At 36.1% G+C, this 20,419-nt stretch overlaps 1 protein-coding gene across 3 annotated transcripts in view; it reads right to left on the reverse strand.

The window, feature by feature from the left end:
• LOC100249359 (DNA (cytosine-5)-methyltransferase CMT2) overlaps positions 1-19,992 on the reverse strand; it is a 42,413-nt gene extending 22,421 nt beyond the window's left edge. For 2 of the 3 annotated variants that reach the window (XM_059733834.1, XM_059733833.1), the window contains exons 1-9: positions 19,594-19,992; positions 16,568-16,602; positions 16,360-16,462; positions 14,038-14,145; positions 13,824-13,943; positions 13,580-13,673; positions 3,941-4,146; positions 3,769-3,834; positions 3,434-3,676 (exon numbers count right to left, since the gene is read on the reverse strand). In XM_059733834.1, coding sequence (XP_059589817.1) covers positions 3,434-3,676; positions 3,769-3,834; positions 3,941-4,146; positions 13,580-13,673; positions 13,824-13,943; positions 14,038-14,145; positions 16,360-16,462; positions 16,568-16,602; positions 19,594-19,983 — 1,365 coding nt within the window. In that variant the 5' untranslated portion in view covers positions 19,984-19,992. The remainder of the gene's footprint in view (positions 1-3,433; positions 3,677-3,768; positions 3,835-3,940; positions 4,147-13,579; positions 13,674-13,823; positions 13,944-14,037; positions 14,146-16,359; positions 16,463-16,567; positions 16,603-19,593) is intronic. The other variant, XM_010663837.3, reaches the window with a different exon arrangement.
• Positions 19,993-20,419: the final 427 nt, after the last annotated feature.

The raw sequence follows: 20,419 nt of genomic DNA on the forward strand, positions 1-20,419 counted from the left end.
GTTCATGAGGAGATTACAATTTGTTAAAGCCAAATTGAAGGAATGGAATAAGCTTTCTTTTGGAGAGCTTAATGAAAAGAAAAAAAGTATCCTCAATGAATTAGCTAACTTTGACGCCATTGAGCAAGATGGGGGTCTCACCTCTGACTTGTTAGATCAAAGAGCCTTAAGAAAAGGGGAGCTAGAGGAATTAATTTTGAGGAAGGAAATCCATTGGAGACAAAAAGCTAGGGTGAAATGGGTTAAGGAAGGGGATTGCAACTCTAAGTTTTTTTATAAAGTGGCTAATGGTAGGCGAAATAGGAAATATATCAAGGCATTGGAAAATGAAAGGGGCTTAGTGTTGAATAATGCCGAGAGTATCACAAAGGAGATCTTACTTTACTTTGAAAAACTCTACGCGAGTCCTATAGGAGAGTCTTGGAGTATTGAAAGATTAGATCGGTCCCCTATTTCGGAAGAGAGTGTGATAAGTTTGGATGCCCCTTTCATTGAAGAAGAGATTTCTAAGGCCATTTTTCAGATGGATAGGGACAAGGCTCCGGGGCCTGATGGGTTTACTATTGCAGTATTCCAAGACTGTTGGGATGTGATTAAGGAGGATATAGTGAGAGTGTTCGCAGAATTTCATAGGAGCGGAGTTATCAATCAAAGCACTAATGCCTCTTTCATTGTTCTTCTGCCCAAAAAGAGTACGACAAAGAAAATCTCAGATTTTAGACCCATTAGTTTGATCACTAGTCTCTATGAGATAATAGCCAAAGTGCTCTTAGGGCGTCTAAGAGGGGTTTTACATGAAACCATCCACTCTACTCAAGGCGCTTTTGTTCAAGGGAGGCAAATAATGGATGCGGTTCTCATAGCAAATGAGATAGTGGATGAGAGAAGACAATCAGGGGAGGAAGGTGTCGTCTTCAAAATTGACTTTGAAAAGGCTTACGATCACGTAAGGTGGGATTTTTTAGATCAAGTGTTGGAGAAAAAGGGGTTCAGTCCTAAATGGAGGAAATGGATGAGTGGATGTTTGTCCTCGGTATCTTATGCAGTATTGGTGAATGGTAGAGCTAAAGGTTGGGTTAAGGCATCGAGAGGATTAAGACAAGGTGACCCTTTATCCCCCTTTTTGTTTACTTTAGTAGCAGATATATTGAGTAGGATGCTTTTGAGAGCAGAGAAGAGAAATATGTTGGAGGGTTTCAGGGTGGGTAGAAACAGAACTAGAGTATCTCATTTGCAATTTGCCGATGACACCATCTTCTTTTCTAACACTAAGGAGGAAGACTTGTAGACTCTCAAGAGTCTTTTGTTAGCATTTGGGCATATTTCTGGGCTTAAGGTCAGTCTTGACAAGAGTAATATTTATGGTATCAATTTGGATCAAGCTCATATTTCAAGATTGGTTGAGACGCTTGAATGCAAGGCTTCTGGCTGGCCTATACTCTATCTGGGTCTTCCTTTGGGTGGGAACCCCAGGGCAGGTGGATTTTGGGATCCTGTGATTGAGAGAATTTCAAGAAGATTAGATGGATGGCAAAAGGCATACCTATCCTTCGGAGGGAGGATAACTCTCATCCAATCTTGCCTTACCCATATGCCCTGTTACTTTCTTTCTTTATTTAAGTTACCCGCTTCAGTCGCTGCAAAAATCGAAAGGTTGCAAAGAGATTTTTTATGGTCAGGGATTGGGGAAGGCAAAAGAGATCATTTAGTCAGGTGGGATGTCATGTGTAAACCGAAGGAAATAGGGGGTTTGGGTTTTGGGAATATTTCTCTGAGGAATCTCGCTCTTTTAGGGAAATGGCTGTGGAGGTACCCTAGAGAGGGTTCAGCTCTATGACATCAAGTCATACTAAGCATTTATGGTTCACACTCCAATGGTTGGGATGCTAACACATTAGTCAGATGGTCACATCGCTGTTCTTGGAAGGCTATTACTCAAGTCTTTCAAGAGTTTTCCTTGTTTACTCGGTTTGTGGTAGGAAATGGGGAAAGAATTCGGTTCTGGGAAGATTTGTGGTGGGGGGACCAACCTTTGGGAACCCAATATCCAAGACTATTTAGAGAAGTTTTGGATAAAAACATACCTATTTCTTCAGTTCTCGGTCCTACTCGTCCTTTCTCTTGGAATTTAAATTTCCGTCGTAACCTGTCAGATTATGAGATAGAGGACTTAGAAGGCCTCATGCGATCTCTCGATGGATTGCATTTATCTCCTTCGGTTCCAGATGCCAGATTTTGGCCCTTATCTTCTTCAGGGCTTTTTTCAGTTAAATATTTCTTTCTAGCTTTATCCCAATTTTCTGGATCTCCTCAGGTTTTTCCTTCTAAGTTCGTTTGGAATTCTCAAGTTCCTTTCAAAGTGCAGTCCTTCGTCTGGTTAGTGACACACAAGAAGGTGAATACTAATGACATGCTACAAGTGAGAAGACCCTACAAAGCCCTTAGTCCTGATATTTGTATTTTGTGCATGAAGCATGGGGAATCAGCTGATCATATTTTTCTTCATTGCTCCTTGACGATTGGGTTGTGGCACAGATTATTTCAGTTAGCTAAGATGGATTGGGTCTCCCCGAGAAGCATCCTTGACATGATGTACATCAAATTTAATGGATTTGGTTCGTCTAAGAGGGGGATTGCCTTGTGGCAAGCTGCAAGCATCGCTCTTATTCGGATTGTGTGGTGGGAAAGAAATGCGAGGATTTTTTAGGATAAAGCAAGGAATTCAGAGTATCTTTGGGACTCTATTGTTTTCCTTGCTTCTCTTTGGGCTTATTGTTCCAAGGTTTTTAAGGGGACTCCCCTTAATGTGATACAACTTGATTGGATAGCAGTGTGTACTCCATAAGGAGTGGTCTTTTTAGAGTGTTTGCTTGTTTTTCAGTGTATTTTTCTATAGTTTAGCTTTCTTTGGCGGGAGGATTCCTCATCCTTCTTTTGTACTTATTTTTATCTATCAATAAATCTTTGTGTCGTTTCCAATCAAAATAAATAAATAAATATTGCTTAAGAAGGTCAGGATCAAGCCGCCAAAACTCAACATTTGTAATCTAAGTTGCATTTGAAACTGGATCATCTATCCATTGACACCCACCATGGAAAGATCCAATAACCTCATCATCAGGCATATCTTCTATTTGCTTCCTATGTGTCTACTAAAATGGTGGAGGTTTAGGAACCTTTAAAGATATCTATTACCATAGAGACACATCTGATAAAATAAGAGGCTTGAATTAAGATTCATATCATGAGCCAAGTAAATATGCACAAGGGCCAAGTTCATGAATAATATGAAAAGTTAACGAAGTTGACAATTTTGCATCAATTTCTCTTCAGGTTTCAGACAGATTTAGGCTTATTCAAACTTCAGATAAAAGAACAAATGCCACCTATGTCATATGTTATCATCCTTAGATCAATGGTCTAGGACACTTACTTGAAACTTTAGCCCATGCTTGCCAGAATTGGTAGGATCACCATAGCAAATATCTATTAGGCTGGCAACCTCAAATTCACCCGATGGACTCTTATTGCCAGTCTTTGAATTTACTTTAGCTGCTCTCAAGACCCTAGAATTCACTTTTAGTGATTCTTGAACATCCTTGACCACATACCGTTTGCAAAGTTTGTCCCATTCCTTTAATAGGTCAAGGAAATCCTCAGCAGATTCATTTCTGATCTGTAAAAACAGAATAATAGGCATAGTCTCTCCAACAAGTTATTGCTACAATTAACTTGGTCAATATTCCAGAAATGTGGAGGCATACTAACTTGTGTCTCCGGATGATTTAACTTCAAGCTTTCGCATGCTGATTTATTAATGTCAAGGGCCCACCTCTATTAAAATAAGTTAAATGTCATCACAAGATTCACAACTTAAAAGACATAGGTAAAAATCATAAAGAACACAACAAAATTAAACATTTTGTTTTTGATGGTTTACCGTCACAAGATCTACACCAGAGAGTTTAGCACCAAGGCACAGTCCAGTTGACATCCCACCACAACCAGAATAAATATCTAATAGTGCTAGCTCTGGTTTATATGGTTTATGACTAGACATTCTGTTGAACTCAGGCTTAATACCATTCATATGAACAGTCTTCAGGCAAGCAGATGTGGATAAATTAGTCCTATCTGCAGAATTATCTAAAACAACAAAGAGAACTAGATTAAGTACATCAACAGCTTCCAGAGGAGGTTTCAGTATATATTTTGGACAATGCAAACGAGGAAAAGCCAAGGCCCTAAACATTGTGATCTATATGAAACAAGGAACTGATGCTTAGGAATTTATACAATAAGAAAAAAAACATAAAAATTTTGCTAAGAATTCATTATATAAACAAAATCAATCATTTAAAAGATAGCGAGAGCAGTGGGGTTTAAAGATATGAAGCTGCACATTATCCAGGTGAACTTAAGATATTTGACATAATCATGGAGAAGGTGAAGGGCCAAGCTGAGAGCAACATTGTCACAAGAGGATGATGGGGGAAAGCCTTTTAAAGTTTATTCAAGGAAGAAAGGGAAGACCTAAGTAAACTTTAAGTAGGATTAATATTAATTAGAATTGAATAGGGATTGGTATTTGTTGGAGTCTAATTAGGATTAGCTAGTTGAGTTATAATATAATTAGAATTTGAGTCATGATAGGTTATTAGAGTCCTAGTAGACTTTGGATTTCTTAGAGAAGCCTATAAATAGGCTAATCAATGTAAATCAAAGGAATGAATTTTGATGAATAATATTATACTTTCTTTCATTGTAAGGTTGCAACCCTCAATGGTGAGACTCCATTGATTTTCTTCTAGGTGAGACTCCTAGAAGGCCTTAGTGAGACTCTAAGGTTTTCCATCTTTTCTTCATTGTTTCTTCTTTCTCTCTATTTCTTATCTTATAATTTTCTCTACCATAAAGTTTATTCCTTGTTCCTCTCCTTACACCCTAAAAATAAAACCCTAGCCCACCTACCCTTGAGTGTAGGCAACCATCCTAGGGTTGTCCTACATCAGAGGAAGGAGCTACATGAGGTGGGTTAAAATTTGGAACAGAGGGAACAGCAAGTTGACTGAATGTTGGAAATGAAATGGACATTGGAGGAGGCTTTCTTTGAAGAACTGAGGGTCTGCAATAGGTTTTACAGAGCAGAGACAAGCAAGAATAAAGCATAGAGGTGTCTCCCAATTCTAGTGTTGACAAAAGACCCAAGGGGTATCTCATTATCATTCCTCAAGATTTTGACATAAAGGGGTGGCTCCCACGACATTCTAGCTCATCCAGATTGTTTTGGGGGACACATTAGTTCTCATGATAAATCAAGACAAAAGCACACTTCCAATCATCAATGTAAGTTGAGCAAAATTCTTGGAGGGCTAGCACTTTAGATTATTGGATTAGCCCCTCTTGAATTTGGGTCTTCCCCTTGTGTGCGTGTGTGTGTGAGGGGAGGTGGGTGGGTTAGATGTGGACAAGGTGTATGGGTGGGAAATCCTAAAGACATTAGGAATCTCAAAAAATTAGATCCCTCACCAGGTGTTAAAATAAACTTTAGGCAATCTTGTTTGCCTCATATCCTTACCTATTTTCTGGTATGTATTCTAGATTATGATCAAAATTGATTCTATTAGTGATAGATGGAAGGCAAGAGAAACCGCCTTATTAAACCAGACTAAGCATGTAGGTTAAATAGGGAAAGGAATTTATGATTAGGGAGTATTTCCTTAAGGAATATAGCTTTTTTAGGGAAGTGGCTATGGAGACTTCTTGGGGAGAGAATTATTTCAAAACATAAGGTCATCAAGAGTATCTATGGTCAAACTCTAAGTATAGGTAAAAAAATTGGCAAATACTTCCTAAATTTACAAAATCTAATCAAAACAAAAGGTGGATAAACTTTCTCTAATAAATTAAGGGGACCTATACATTGATATAGTAGAACATGAAACTGTACAAGGAAAAGTGAACTCAACACTCCATGGGGTTTAAAACATCTCCTACAAAAAGAAACCAAACCATTGCTCCTCTCTTTGCTATTTTAGCCCTTTTGATCTACATATCAAATTCCAATTGAGTTGAATAACATTGAGAGGAATATGCTTGAAAAATATAGTTGTAAGGCCCAAAAAGAGGAAGAGAAATAAATTGGGTTCTATAAGGTCTCTAAAGTCCTACACTTGTCTTTAAAAATCCTTATATTTCTTTTCCACCATACTATCCAAATCAGTATAGGATAAGTAACTTGCCATAGAACTTTGTCTTTAATAGTATTCCCCAAATACCTAAACGAAAAGGTCATTATATCAGTTATTTTCCCAAATGACATAGTCCTAAGGCCACTGGATAGTGCAAACAAATGATCAATTGATTTTCTGCTCTCATGCACAAAGTGCAATGATCAAGACTAAGGGCTTTGAAAAGTCTTCTCATATGTACCAAATCATTGGTGTTAACCTTTTTTTTTTATTATTATTAGAGGTGTTAACCTCCTTATTAGCCACTAGCTAAGCAAAGGCCTTGACCTTTGATAGGGCTTTAGATTTCCATATGAATTTTGTTGGAGAGAAATGAACTAAAGTTGATAGATTAGACGAGGCTAAGAAGAAAGATTTTTCCGTAAATAAGTCTGAAGAAGATAATGACCAAACTCTCTAATCTTCTCTATTCATTTCCAAAAGTCTAATTAGACTCAAAACGGAAGCCAAGTTGCACCCAAAGTCTCTAAATCAAAAACCAACTCTGTGTCTAAGCATTACAATCAAAATATCATAATTAGGCTTGAAGAAAATAAGTCCCAATCAAGTCCTAATAATAGCACTACAAGAACTTGTTTAATGTTTGATGGCAATGCTACATAGGAAGACTTCATTTGAAAGCAGTTCAAGTCACTTTGGTTTCTAGTAGGGTGGTTCTATTTATTATGTTTGTGCTGTTACTGATTGGACTATTGCACTAATGTAAGTTTTAGGTTCGGTAACTCCTTTCTATGATATGTCAGCCTTTCTAGATCCCTTCTTTGTATGGTACTCAATTAACATGTCTTTGGTTTTGCTTTGGCTTTAAGTACATCATATGCATCCAAAAAACATTGTTTATCCCAAGTTTCTTTTAACTCTAACCACAAAGCAATAGGCCAAATGAGAGAAAGAAGAAATGAGGAGAAAGCATCTTATGGTGGAAGGATAGTTCTCAAGGTTCTCCTTGATCTCATCTTATATACTAACTCATGTAGAATAGAACACTCTCAATTACATCAAGGAACATCTTTTTTTATATAGGTAAAAGCAAAAACATTAAAAGCGTAAGAAAAGGTGCACTAGGTACATATGGAGTATACAAGGAACACCAAAAAGCAAAAGAAGGACAAGAGACATCCAACCATCCCACAACAAGGGGCATTAGACAAAGACAAAGCCCTGTGAGACAAAGAAGAAGGCTCCCAAACTACATAACCTAGTCCAATATCCACAACACCTTGCTTCACCAAGGCCCCTTGCAAAACAAACCAAACTACAAAAACCTTACAAGCAATAGATAGAAACTCTTCTTCTCCACCTTTCAACCCCTCGTCTTAACACTAGCTAGGCCACTTGAGGCTAACTCCCACCCATTCTTCCTACATCTTCTCCCTTTTCCACCTAACTGATTAAAATTAGCGAAGCACTCCAACTTTTGAAGTACCCTTTTAGCATGAGAGGCAGAGGAAGGCTTTCTCTTGACACTCGATCCCACCACTTTGCGACCCTTTCTAACTTCTAGCTTTCTTAAAAGGGACTCAACTTCTTTCTCGAAACCTTCCACCAGCAACCCCAAAAACTCACTGAAGGAGACAAACTTCTGGAATGACAGATCGTTGAGACTATTGTCAGACCCAACAACCTTCACACCCTCCAAGTCTTTACTAGGTCGGCCCTCCTTTGAAAAATCCCCTTCACCGCATGAAGGATGGCCCGCTCCTTTGGCGTCGTGAGAAAGAGCCCTTAGGGAAACTGAACCTATACCCTTGTTAGGAACCAAACCCTCAAGCCCATCGCAATCACCCTTACCTTCAACAGAACACCCTTTGATTTGCTCTCTCTGTCGACCAAGGCTATTAGCCAAATCCAGCAAAACACCCCCCTCTTTGATCAAAGAAGAAGAAACAGCCTAAGTGGAAGGTTTTCTCCCCACCCCCAACTCAAGAGATGAAAACTTACCATCATAACCAACCGAAAAGCTATCCACTTCCACCAAAAGAGTGGTATCTGTAGAAGGTGACCCTACCTCAAGGCTTTGAGCCTTTGACAAGCTACACAAGTTTGGAAAGAGACCTTGGGGAACCCTAACCTCATCAGTCGACGAAGTCGGCCTCTTAATAGCACTACTAGGACCACTACCACCCAGGCGCAAAGAGCCAAGAGGGCTTGAGACTTCACCCACGAACCCATCATGGGCCAAAGCAAGAGGCTCAAAGGCCTCTTTTAACCCCATCGCCACCAACTTACTACTGCAGGGACAGGACCTTGGGCTCACCACAACTTGGTTAACATGTAAAGGTACTGAGTGTGTTGTTTGACTTATATGCTTCCCCATCTCTGCCCCCATGCATCTAGTCACGCATGGCCTCTCCTCGCTCTCTTCCCTGACCTCCAACCCCCTACAAATTTCCTTCACAAAGACCAACGAAAACCATGGTGGAGTGACCCAGCATAAGTCACTAACCCTGCCACCACATGAAGAATCCCAAGCGCCTTCCTCCCATTAGAGCTGACCAAAATTCTAGCTCACTATAAATGACATTTCTCTTGCGTCCACATCCACAGCCACAAAACCCCCACAAGCGTCGCCCTCTCTTTTGAAGAAATCTTTTCCCCACAAGTGCACAAGCAACCCAATGACTCTTACCCAGATTTTATTAGCAAAAACCCCTTCCTTGAAACAATCCACCTCAGGGCTCCACCAATCCAGATGCAACTTCTTTCCATCAAAAGAACAACACCCCATACGCCATACCCTTTCGGCATCCATCATATTCTTGAACTCAAACAAAATCAAAGCACCACCCAAAAGTAGAAGACTAAAGTTCCCAACCAGATTCCAGCTTTTACCAGCCCAAGCTTTCAAAGAATCCAACACTAGTGCCTACCTGCAAAGTCTCCCCACCTACCCACAAGACAACAATTGAAACACTTCAGGATTTCCTCTAATTCCTCCTGCCCACACTGAATCCAAAAAACCTCTTCCATTTCCCCTTTGCCTTTGATAACTGCATCTGCAAAAGAAGTTCCTTTATGAGGAAAATCTGCTGCACACTCCCTCCTTTGGCAAACATCCCCCAGAGGCAACTTCAAATGATTGTGCATTAGACCAAAACCAATGCTCCTCAACTTGCTTGCCAAAGTCTTCCTCATCTAGAAACTTGTAATATCAAATTATTCTTTGCAACACTCACCATGTCCAAGAAGAATGACGCATGCCCAACTTATGTAGAATCTTGTAGGATGACTATTATTCCTTTAGTCAATACATCAGTAAATCCATCTCCTATCTTCAGGCAGAGAATCAAAACTAATCCAACCCTCTACAAGGTTGTCAAACAAAGAAACAAAAAAAAATTCACGTACATGAAAAGCCCTTTCATGCCGGATATGAAGAATTATTAGGCTAACAGTACTCAATACTACTAATTTAATTGAAACCAATCACATCAATCATCTATCTAATACTCAAGATCAAACAAAATAAGACCCTTCTACAAAAAAGACAAAAGATTGTCTCATTCAGCCTCAAACTAAGAATCTTGAATTATCTCATACACTCATTGGTTAGATAGGATGAGCCTACCATCAAGAAGCACCAAGCCCTTCTTAGGCTCCTCAAGTGATGTTCCCAATTGAAGCAAGTATAAGGAGCCAAGATGTGCTACCGAGCACCTCAAAAGCAAGTGGAGCGTTCTTTAGCGCAATAATAATTTATTTAGGTGATCCCCCCTCATAGAGAGGTATAAAGGTAGTTATCGGAAATCCTCTTAGATGGAATGATAACAAACTAGTAAAGCCAACCAATAAAGGTAGGAATGTGACTTTTCATCATCTTAGTATATTGAAAGTCATCCTTCTCTTATTCACTTTATAGAGATAAATGCTTCCATCCTAAAACGCATAGGAAAACTTCTCTTGACGTCTACCAGAGGCAAGCATCTAAGAGGTTCAAGCATCCACCTATGAGAAAGTATTTGTACTTAGTTATCATCATGCCCAAGCACAAGAACTGAAACAAAAGCTCATAACAACATCAGCCACATGAATATAAAAGTCACATGATGCTCTATAAACAACTTTATAAGGAATAGGATCGCTAATAAAGTGGCTTCTATAGGTATGTCATGTGTCATGTGTTATGATAGTTCTATGTGTAATGATAGACATGTGGAGCCTTTTTTTTTTTTTTTTTATCAAAGACAAGTGGAGCATATTGAAAAAGTCAATAGTCATGTAAATTGGAAGTTTCTTTTGTCTGTATTAGAAATAATAGGTTTTGGTCAGAGATTGATTTGATGGATAAGGTTTGGCACAATGAGATCCTTTATGTTAGTGAATAGGCCCCTAACTACTTCTAGAGTTCTACAAGCTTGAGCTAAGAAGATCCCCTCTCACCTTATCTTTTTGTGATGGTGATGAAGGCCCTAAGCTAGTTTCTTGTTAAGGCAGAGCCACAGAAGAAGGAGGTTTCATCTCAAGTTTAAAGATGGCAAATTGATATGCATTTTAAGTAGCATTTCACTTTGCTCAAGTGTGTGTCTTGTGTTGCACCTTGCACCTAAGTTGTATGAGACTTTTAGGCCTTAGATGCGTCTTGCGCCTTAGGTGCATCTTGTGCCTTAGGTGCATCTTGTGCCTTTTAAAACTATGATGTTACCACTAGTATCAATACTTTTAAGCTACCAATTCACCTAAAAGCTTAAGCTATTAGGTAGTAAACTAACAATATATATCAAGCTTATTTGAATTTTAAACCTAACGCCCTACCTCAAGGGCAACTTTTTTTTAGCTTGTACATAGGCTCAATAAATTAGGGGAAATGAAAATTAATAAAGTTCAAATCATTATCTTTCATAAAGCAATATCTTAGTACTATGTTAAGCTACCAATTGACCTGAAAGCATAAGCTATTAGGTAGTAAGCCAACAATATAACAAACTTAATTGAGTTTTAAATATAACAAATGTTAAATCTACCATTTAACCTAAAGGCTTATTCAACTAGATAATAGGCAAAAAAATGCATTATGCTAAAAAACCATGCTTATCTTCCCCACAATCCACAAGTAGCCTAAGTCCATGGTAGAAAGTATTCTACCAAAGTAACTATGTTAAATTCATTTTTTATTATATAAAAAATGAACCCTAAGGTATATGTGCTCCTAAGGTAAACAGTTATAAAAAGATATAGAGAAATAAATGAGAGAATAAACAAAGGATAAGTTTGAACACAAGACTCCCTACAAAACAAGACTCTAACACTTTGTTAAGTTACTAATAAACTCAAAAGCTTAAGTTGTTAGATAATATGCCAACAATTTCTATCAAATAATGGTGTTAGCCTGAGATATATATTGTTGCCCCATTACCTAACAACTTAAGCTCTTAGGTATGTGGTAATTTAACATAGTATCAAAGCTTTGGTCTTATAGAAGTCTTGGCTTTTAACCTTATTGCTTGTTATTCCCCCATTTATTAAATTTACATGTTAGCAAGAATAGGTTGCATGTGAGTAGTAGGTTTCATGTGAGCAAGAGTAAGTTGCATGTGAGAGAGTGAAGTTGATTAGCCCAGCTATTAATCGGTTATATATTATTGTTGGTTTGTTACCTAACAATTTAAGTTTTTTAATCAAGTGGTAATTAAACAAATACATTACAAAAAACATGATTCTCAAAAAAAAATTCCAAAATTGTTCTTGAAAGCAAAAATTGAAAATGAATTCTAAAAAAAGGGTCATCACTTATCAAAAAAAAAAAATCTAAAAAAAGGGTCATTACTTCAAGTTCCTATTTTCTACAAAAATAACATTATTGTTTTCTTACAAGAGACTATACTCTCCTAAAAAACCCACCTCCAGCTCAAGAGGGCATGAGATCACTTGGCTACCTCAAAAAATTCTTAATCTACTATTCAAATTTTGAGGAAAAGAAAATTTGATAGGCAAACAAAATAAATCTATAGATAGTGCCAAAGAAACAATACACCAAAGCACATATTACTGAATTTTTAAAATAAAATAAAAAATCACACACACACACAACCTAAAACACAATCTTCAACACCTAGTCATAATATCTTCATGACCATCTCTCTAGATGGGAGATATCTATGAAAAACTATTACTTAATCCTCATCCACCATAAGATTGGAGGTACCTAACTCTCTAACCACTTTCTAGCTACCTTTTGAAAACTTTAAATAATCCCATCTTAATGATTCCAAATGAGGTAATGAATCCTCGTTTGGCTTGAGTTATGCAAGTTACATCCATTAAAATTGGGTTTCAAGCTACCCATGGCTAGGAGAGTCCACTCAGCCTACCTACAGGGGGTGGTACATGCATATAAAGAACTAGAAAACTCGTGAACATGCTAAACAATTCAATTAACAAAAACCACCTATTTATAAACATAAACTAGAGTTATATGTATCTGCATGAGACTTGATAAAGCCTATACGTGTGAGCCTTGGCACTATCCTCTTTAGGCCTATTCTCAGTCAAATCTTTCTTCTTTGCTTTGTCCAATATATCATATCCAATTCCTTTCCATTTAATCAGACTTTTATGGAAACCTCAGGTCCTATCTAGGTCAAGGCCTTAACATGGTTAGCGGCACACAAGAAGACTAATACCAATGACATGTTATAATTGAGAAGACCTTTTAAAGCCCTTATTTTTTATTGGAGCATCTTATGCATGGGGAGTGGAGAAACAATTGACTATCTCTTTCTACATTGTCCGATAGCTTCAGGTTTATGGCACATGCTATTCAAACAAGTCAAGATGGATTGGGTCTAGCTTAAGAGTTTATGCGACATGATGATCATTTAGTATATGGGTTTAGGGAGCTCCATTAAAGGTAAGACCCTTTGGAAAATTGTCTGTCTCATTTTGCTTTGAATCGTGTGGCAATAGAGAAATACTAGGATCTTTGATGATAAATGGAGGACATAAAAGATGTTGGATCTATTTCACTTCTATTGCTTTTTTTAGCTTCTTGGATAGATGATTTTAAAAGACATTCCTCTAAATGTCATTCAGCTCAATCGACACTAAGTGTGTGGACCAAAAGGGTTGAATCAGTAACAAAAGAAGCTTAGCTCGAGTTTAAGGAGATGATATCCTTGTACATTCTTTTGTGGTGTATCCCATTTTATATAGATGTCCTTGTATAGTGGAGGAGTTCATTATGTCTTGATCAATTTTTTGTATTTGTGGGAAGGATTCCCCATCCTTCTCATGAACTCTTTATTCATAATTAATACATCTCTAGTTTCTAATAATAAAAAGAAAAAAAAAATTGATAAAGCACTTAATCAATAATCACAATCACAACTTACCAACTTCCATTGTACAAAATGTTGAATAGTCGATTAAGTATTTCATATCGTAATAAAAGTCGCAAGGTAGAATAGATTTTGACTTCAAGTTGACCTGCCAAAAAATAATGAGGAACTGAACAATAACATAAACAAACAATGAAATATGAACCAAAATGAATAAGTCTTGGACTTGTTCAAAACAGACTAAATAAAAACTAGATGAATGAATTTACAACACTAAAAGCTTAAGATCGAAGCATACACTAGGTGTTATTTGTATGATATTGACTTTTGAAACTATGCAATCTAATAAATTATCATTCACTAAATTAGAATAGAACAAACGCTTCTTCTCATGAAATGCTCCTTCTTCTTCCATCACCTAAGAGAAAACAAAAAATAAAAATAAAAAAGTAAGCACCGAAGATGAAATCATAAAAATGGTCTAATAAATTTGAATAGTATTACTATCTTACTGTATCTTCAGGTCGAAAGAACCATTGAACCCTAAAATAATCTTCATCATCCATTGTTTTGAAAAACTCCAGTATTCTGCCAATATAGTTTCGTCCTCCTTTCTTACCCTAGAAGACATAAATGAACATAACATGCTTATAATGCTCCATAACACATTCAAATGATTGGTTATAATTAAAATGGAGAAAAAATAATAATAATAATAAGGGGAAAAGGTAGTGCTGAAGTTATTAACTCCTCATTTTTCATTTGAAATTAGCCTAAAGCATACCATCCAAAAAAAAAAAAAAAAACAATCCTATAAACCTCACTAGTTGGTACCAACCTCAATTCAAGCAAGGCTTGGCATATTTCAGTAAATGTGATCATTTTCACTCAACATCAGTGTATTTCATCAAGTACCCACGGTTTTAGCCTATATGGTTTCACTAGATGGAGGCAAAAAGAGGGAAAAAAAAAAAAAAACAAGGGGTATTATGAACGATCTTGGAATATTCTTTTAGCTAGGTATGGAATCATTGAGGGAATCTCTAGTTGTCTTAATTTTCACCTTTTTTTTATAGGTAAATAAGATTTGTATTAAGAGAAAGAAAGTATACACGTTGTATACAAAATAGACAAAAGACAAAAAAAAGGCATGAAGACACAAAAACCCACTACAGCGCCCTACCAAGAGCCTACCCAATCCATAAAGCCTAACAACAATAAAGAACCACCCTCAATATACAATCTAACCCTATCCCATAAAAGATACAAGAAAGAATTTTTAATTTTTTGCTCCATGTTTTCATAATTGTCAAAGCCCTCCTATTCCTCTCCTACCATAAAGTCTAAAACAAACACAACAGAGTAAACTTTGAAGCCTTTTTCCTATTTTAACCAACAAAGGATTTGTGTCAGCTTAGAAGGACCTCTCTAACTAAAGAGTACATCACCCATTGAATACCAAAGAGCGCAAAGATCAACTACCACAAATGAGGATATGATCACTGGTTTCTTCTTCTTCCTCACACAAGTAGCATCTATTAGGAATCCTCCATCCCTTCCTTTCAACCTAATCCAAAATCAAAATCCTAACCTAAGTTGCTTCCCAGCAAAAAAACTAATTCTCGGGGACACCCAAGAATTCCAAACTATGCCATGGGGGAGTGGCTCCACTCTCCTATTTTCCAAAGAGGAGTAAAAAGGCCTAATAGAAAAAACACCATCCTTTGTAGGCAACCAAACCATAACGTCGTCAGTCTCCAAGGAGGTGGGGTGTGCAGACAACTTCCCAAAGAAAGCTTGCACCTCCTCAAGTTCCCAGTCATGCAATTGTCTAGTAAACTTAAGACTTCAACTACCATCCTCCTAAAAGGTCCTCACCCAAGCATCTTTAGAGGTAGCTATGGAATATAGCCCTGAAAATAAATTCCTCATAGACAAATCCCTACACCACTTATCCTTCCAGAACTTCACCCTATTCCCAAACCCAACCTTAAACCCAATTCTAATCTTGAAAATCTCTCATCTACCTCTTATAGCCTTCCACGCCCCTACACCATGCCCTTTCTCTCACTTCTTTAGTGCACCCCCCCCAACTTCCCCATACATGCCCATATTACCCGTTTCTAGAGAGGGTTCATTTCACTTACATATTACACATTGCCCAATCTTGATTAGTTCATAAAATGCTTCATGATCGAATTAATAGTTATCATCTAATCATGCCCATCTTTTAAAAGATATTATCTTAATATTGTTAAGCTACTAATTTGACCCAAAGGCTAAACTTGTTGGATAATGAGTCTAACAATGGATGTCAAGCCCCACTTAGGCTAAAGCCCAGGTATACCACCCTCATAAGGTAATGAACAAGGTTTGAATTGATGACTTACCATAAACAAATGATCCATTAACATGTTAAGTTATCAATTTAACCTGAAAGCTGAAGTGATAAGTAATGGGCCAACAAAGTGTATCATGCTTGACTTGGCTAAAGCTCTAAAGACAACAAAATGGATGAAGACAAGAATCACACCTACTCCTATCAATTCATCCCCCTCAATAGAGAAAAGGATCAACACCATGTTAGAAGCAGTAGAAACAGTAAAAAAGGTCAAGATTATTTTATGCAAATCAAGTTTAACAAGTTTATATATAGACTAACATATATTTTCCTAACAGACTAGTGTAATAAAGTGTCATTTACTTCAACATTTTCATTGTAGTGATAAGCAAAAATGATCAAATAAAATATAATTATCAAAAATAAAATAAAAAGATCAAATAAAATATAGGAGATACAAATCCTAAATAAATTTTGCTAACAAAACACTTGCCTTTACATATGCACAATCTCCAAGGTTGAAAATACACTTTTCAATTTCAGCCTGAGAATAATGACATTTTACATCCAAAACCAGTTCGTCTTCTTCGTCATCACTACATGAAAGAATTTATATATTACAAAGCAACAAAAACGAAGATCCAAATGCATATGATGTTTTAAAGAGACACCAAAGAAAGAAGCTTCAACTAATCACTCACTTAGGCTTCACACTTTGACCTTTACTTTGTCGATCCTGCAAGATCCAACACTTCATAAACAGGTGATCATAATTTTACTAAATTAGAAAAACAGAATAAAAATTCAAACATGATTGCTACAATGGGAAGCTATAACTCAGGATAGGCTCCAATGCAATTGCAAAAGTTCCTAATTATTTTTAATAATAAAATAGAGTATAATTATTATTACTATTATTATTTTGATAGGCAAATAGAATGATATGCATGACAAGATGCCAAAAAAAGGAACACAACTCAAGTGCACAAGGTACATTAGATGCACCTAGGCCAAAAAATGAAACTCCAAAAGACACCACCAAAGGTTTGATCCTGCACAAACTCTATAAAATCAACCAAGGAATAGTTAAGTTCTACCCTAGAGCAAGTTGACAAAGCAAGGAAAGACTTCAAAAGAGGGTCCTTAATCACTAAAGTGCCTACAGAATCTTTACCAATTCTTGTATTCTGTTCTTTCTAAATAGTCCAAACCAACCATAAAAGTGTCATCTTATACCAAGTTCCTACCTTTTTTATAGGTAAATAATAATATTATTAACAGATTGAAATTGACAAATGTGATAAAATAAATTGAGCAACTCAACAAAACCCCAATTTGGTTGCTGAGAAAATGGAGAAAGATAAATGAAACAGTTGGATTACTATACATAAAAAAATAAAAATATTGAGAAAAAAATAAATGATGAATAATAAATAAGAAGAGAAATTTAAAAAAAAAAAAAAAATCTTTGCTCATTTCTTTTCCTCTAATTTTCCCACATTGTTTCAGCAACTTAAAACGCCTAAAAAGAAATGGAGAAAACTCAATAAATGATGAAATTGAGAAAAATAATTTAACCAGAAAATATTTTCCTTTTCTCATTTCTCTTAAACCTAAACTTAAAAGGTTCTTTCCTCTTTTTTCTCTATCTTGTCTCATTAATCAAACAATGCAAAAGAGAAACTGAGCAATTCAATAAATGAGAAAATGGAGAAAAAGAAGATAAAAATAAACATATTCTGTTTCTTGTTTCTTGGGAACCCCACTCAAAATTCACTTTCCTTTCTCTTTTTACTCCAATTTTCTCCTCAACCAAATAGGAAAACAAAATATGGAAAATATAAAGTGGAGAAAACTAGACAAATAAATTAACCATTTGGAAAAAAAAAATGCATTTGCTTTCCCCATTTCATAGTGACCCAAAACTCAAATTTTCCTTCTTTATTCTCTTCTTTTCTATGTTTTCCAACATTGTCTCGATGACCAAACACTGCAAAAAGGAATTAAGAAACTTGGTTCAATTGCTGAAAAATGAAGAATGAAACTAAATTAAGTTGATATATCCCAAATCGAATAGGGGAGAAAGTTTCTAGCACTAAATAAATATGGTTTCTTCTTAACCATATGACGTGTTTTAAAGTCATGAGGGACCCATTTGGCCCAAAGCGGACATAGTTGGAGCGGGTTGTTACAAATAGTATCAGAGTTTATCCCAACCTCAGTGTGAGGGTTTGTTTGACCCCATGAGGCTTGTCTATCTATTTGACCCTCTAATCCTGTAGGACACAACGAGGACATTGTGCTTGTATGACAACATAATTGTGATATCCCACATCATATAGGAGAGAAAGTTTAGCAGGTCATTACATAGACCAAGGACATGGAAAAGAGCATTTATTTACCCATTTCAAGGAAACTCAAAATTTTCTTTTCTTTTCCCACATTGCCTCGGCGACTAAACATAACAAAAAGGAAATTAAATAATTGAGTTGCTTTTTCTCATTACTCAAAATCCTAAAACTCAAAAATTCAAAAAGAAAACAAGGGAAAAGAAAACATTTTTCACATTTCATCCGAAAACTTAAAAATTCAAAAAGAGAACAAAGGAAAAGAAAACATTTTTCACATTTCTCAAAACTCCTGTTTGGCCACGTTTTCAAAAACAGCTCTAAAATATCAGTTTTTAAGAACAATTCTTAAAATGCATTCTCTATTGTTTTCAAGAATAAAATTTTATTTGAAAACTTAAAAAGGAAAACTGGTCTTTTTTTTTTTTTTTTGTTTCCTATCCTCCTTAAATGTTCTGTGCACTAATGGACAAAGCAAAAGTTAGTTGTCTACTTTCCAAACCAAAACACTCTAAAAAATCAATCTGAAAACACTATTTATTCTCAAAAATTAGTATGTTTTCAGAAAAAAATCTCCAAAATTTATTAATCATATTTTTTAAGTCATAAAATTATTTTCTAGTCTAAACTATTTTCAAGAAAGGTTTCTAAACGTCCCCAAAGCTTCCTTCCCTTATCTCTCACCAGGCAAACCCAAAGAAATAAATCTTCAAAAGGGAAATTAAAAAAAAAAAAAAAGGTAAAATCACATTTTCTATATATATATATAGACACACACACACATAGGTCACATTTCTTAAAATTCAAATTCTCCTTCCCTTCCCTTTTTGCCTCAATAAATAAAAAATTAAAATTAAAATTAAAAAGTTAATATTTAAATTAAAAAAAAAAATCCATGTTTCCCAACATTCAAATTTTCCTCTCCTTCTCTTTTCGCACATCCTCTCACCAACCAAACAGGCCCTAAGAATTATAAAAACATGTTTTTAAGTATTCAAATTTGCCTTTTTCTTTTCGTACATTTTCTCAACAACCAAACAGGCCGTACAAGAATTTAAAAAGGAAAAAAACACACGCACACGCACATTTCTAAAATTCAAATTTTCCTTCGCTGTTCTTTCGTTTTTACCACACTTCCTCGCCAACCAAACAGACCCCACAGAAATAAGTAAATAATTCACATTTCTCAAAATCCTACCTTTCCCCACGTTTTCCCCCTAACCAAACAAACACTAAAGAGATCTTCTCTTTAACGCTACATTTTTCACAATTCAAATTTATCCTTTTCTTTCCCATCCTTTTCCCACATTCTCTCTCCGATCAAACAAACCCATAAAAGCCCAAAAAAAAAAAAAAAGGAGAGAAAAAAAAGACCGCACCTTCTCCTCATATCTCCAGGGCCACCTCTGCCGAGCCTCCTCGTCGGGCACCGGATCTCCCACCAAAAATGACACCGCTTTCCCTTTCCCCTTCCCCTTATTCTGCATTGCCGAACCCGCAATCTTCAGCTTCTTACTGGCCTGTCTCTCGCCCCCACAGTCACCAGGGGTGACGTTAACGTTACACAGCCTCGGAGACTTCCGGAGCAGCTTTTCGGTCGACATTGCCCGATCGGAGGGTTCTGATCCACTGGGTGAGATCACAGGGGAGCTGAGAGAGTCCATCACTGAATGACAGTGGAGGTTTTGTTGGCTATGATAAACCCTAACTTCTTGCAAGTTGGAAGAGAGAGATGGAGTTTTTGGTAATTTTGAAGTGAGTGTACACATGGAGAGATGTGATTGGTTCAGATGGGGAGTTTTTTTGGCGGGAAAATGTAGTGCTAGATTTTGTCAGCAGGGGGATGTGCACGTGGACAAAAATTCTGGAAACTTCTGTACTTTTACTTCCAATCTGAGTAAGATATAATAAATGTGATTAAACCCTAAATAAGATTTGGTAGCAAAAAAGTTAAAATTAAATAAAATTCAAATTATTTTTAATTTTATTTAAGATTTTATTTTTTTTATCATAAATCTTAATTTGAACATTTCATCTTTTAAATTATAAATAAAAACAAAATTTCTTTTTAGATTATTTATTTTTTCCAATTTTCAAAAATAAAATAGAATAAATAATATTTTTAAAATAATAATTAGAAGTTATTTTCATTCATTTTTAAAAATAAAAGAAAAAAATAAAAAATAAAAATAAAGATGACATATT

Source organism: Vitis vinifera, chromosome 16 (genome assembly GCF_030704535.1).
Source record: "Vitis vinifera cultivar Pinot Noir 40024 chromosome 16, ASM3070453v1".
Taxonomy (NCBI): domain Eukaryota; kingdom Viridiplantae; phylum Streptophyta; class Magnoliopsida; order Vitales; family Vitaceae; genus Vitis; species Vitis vinifera.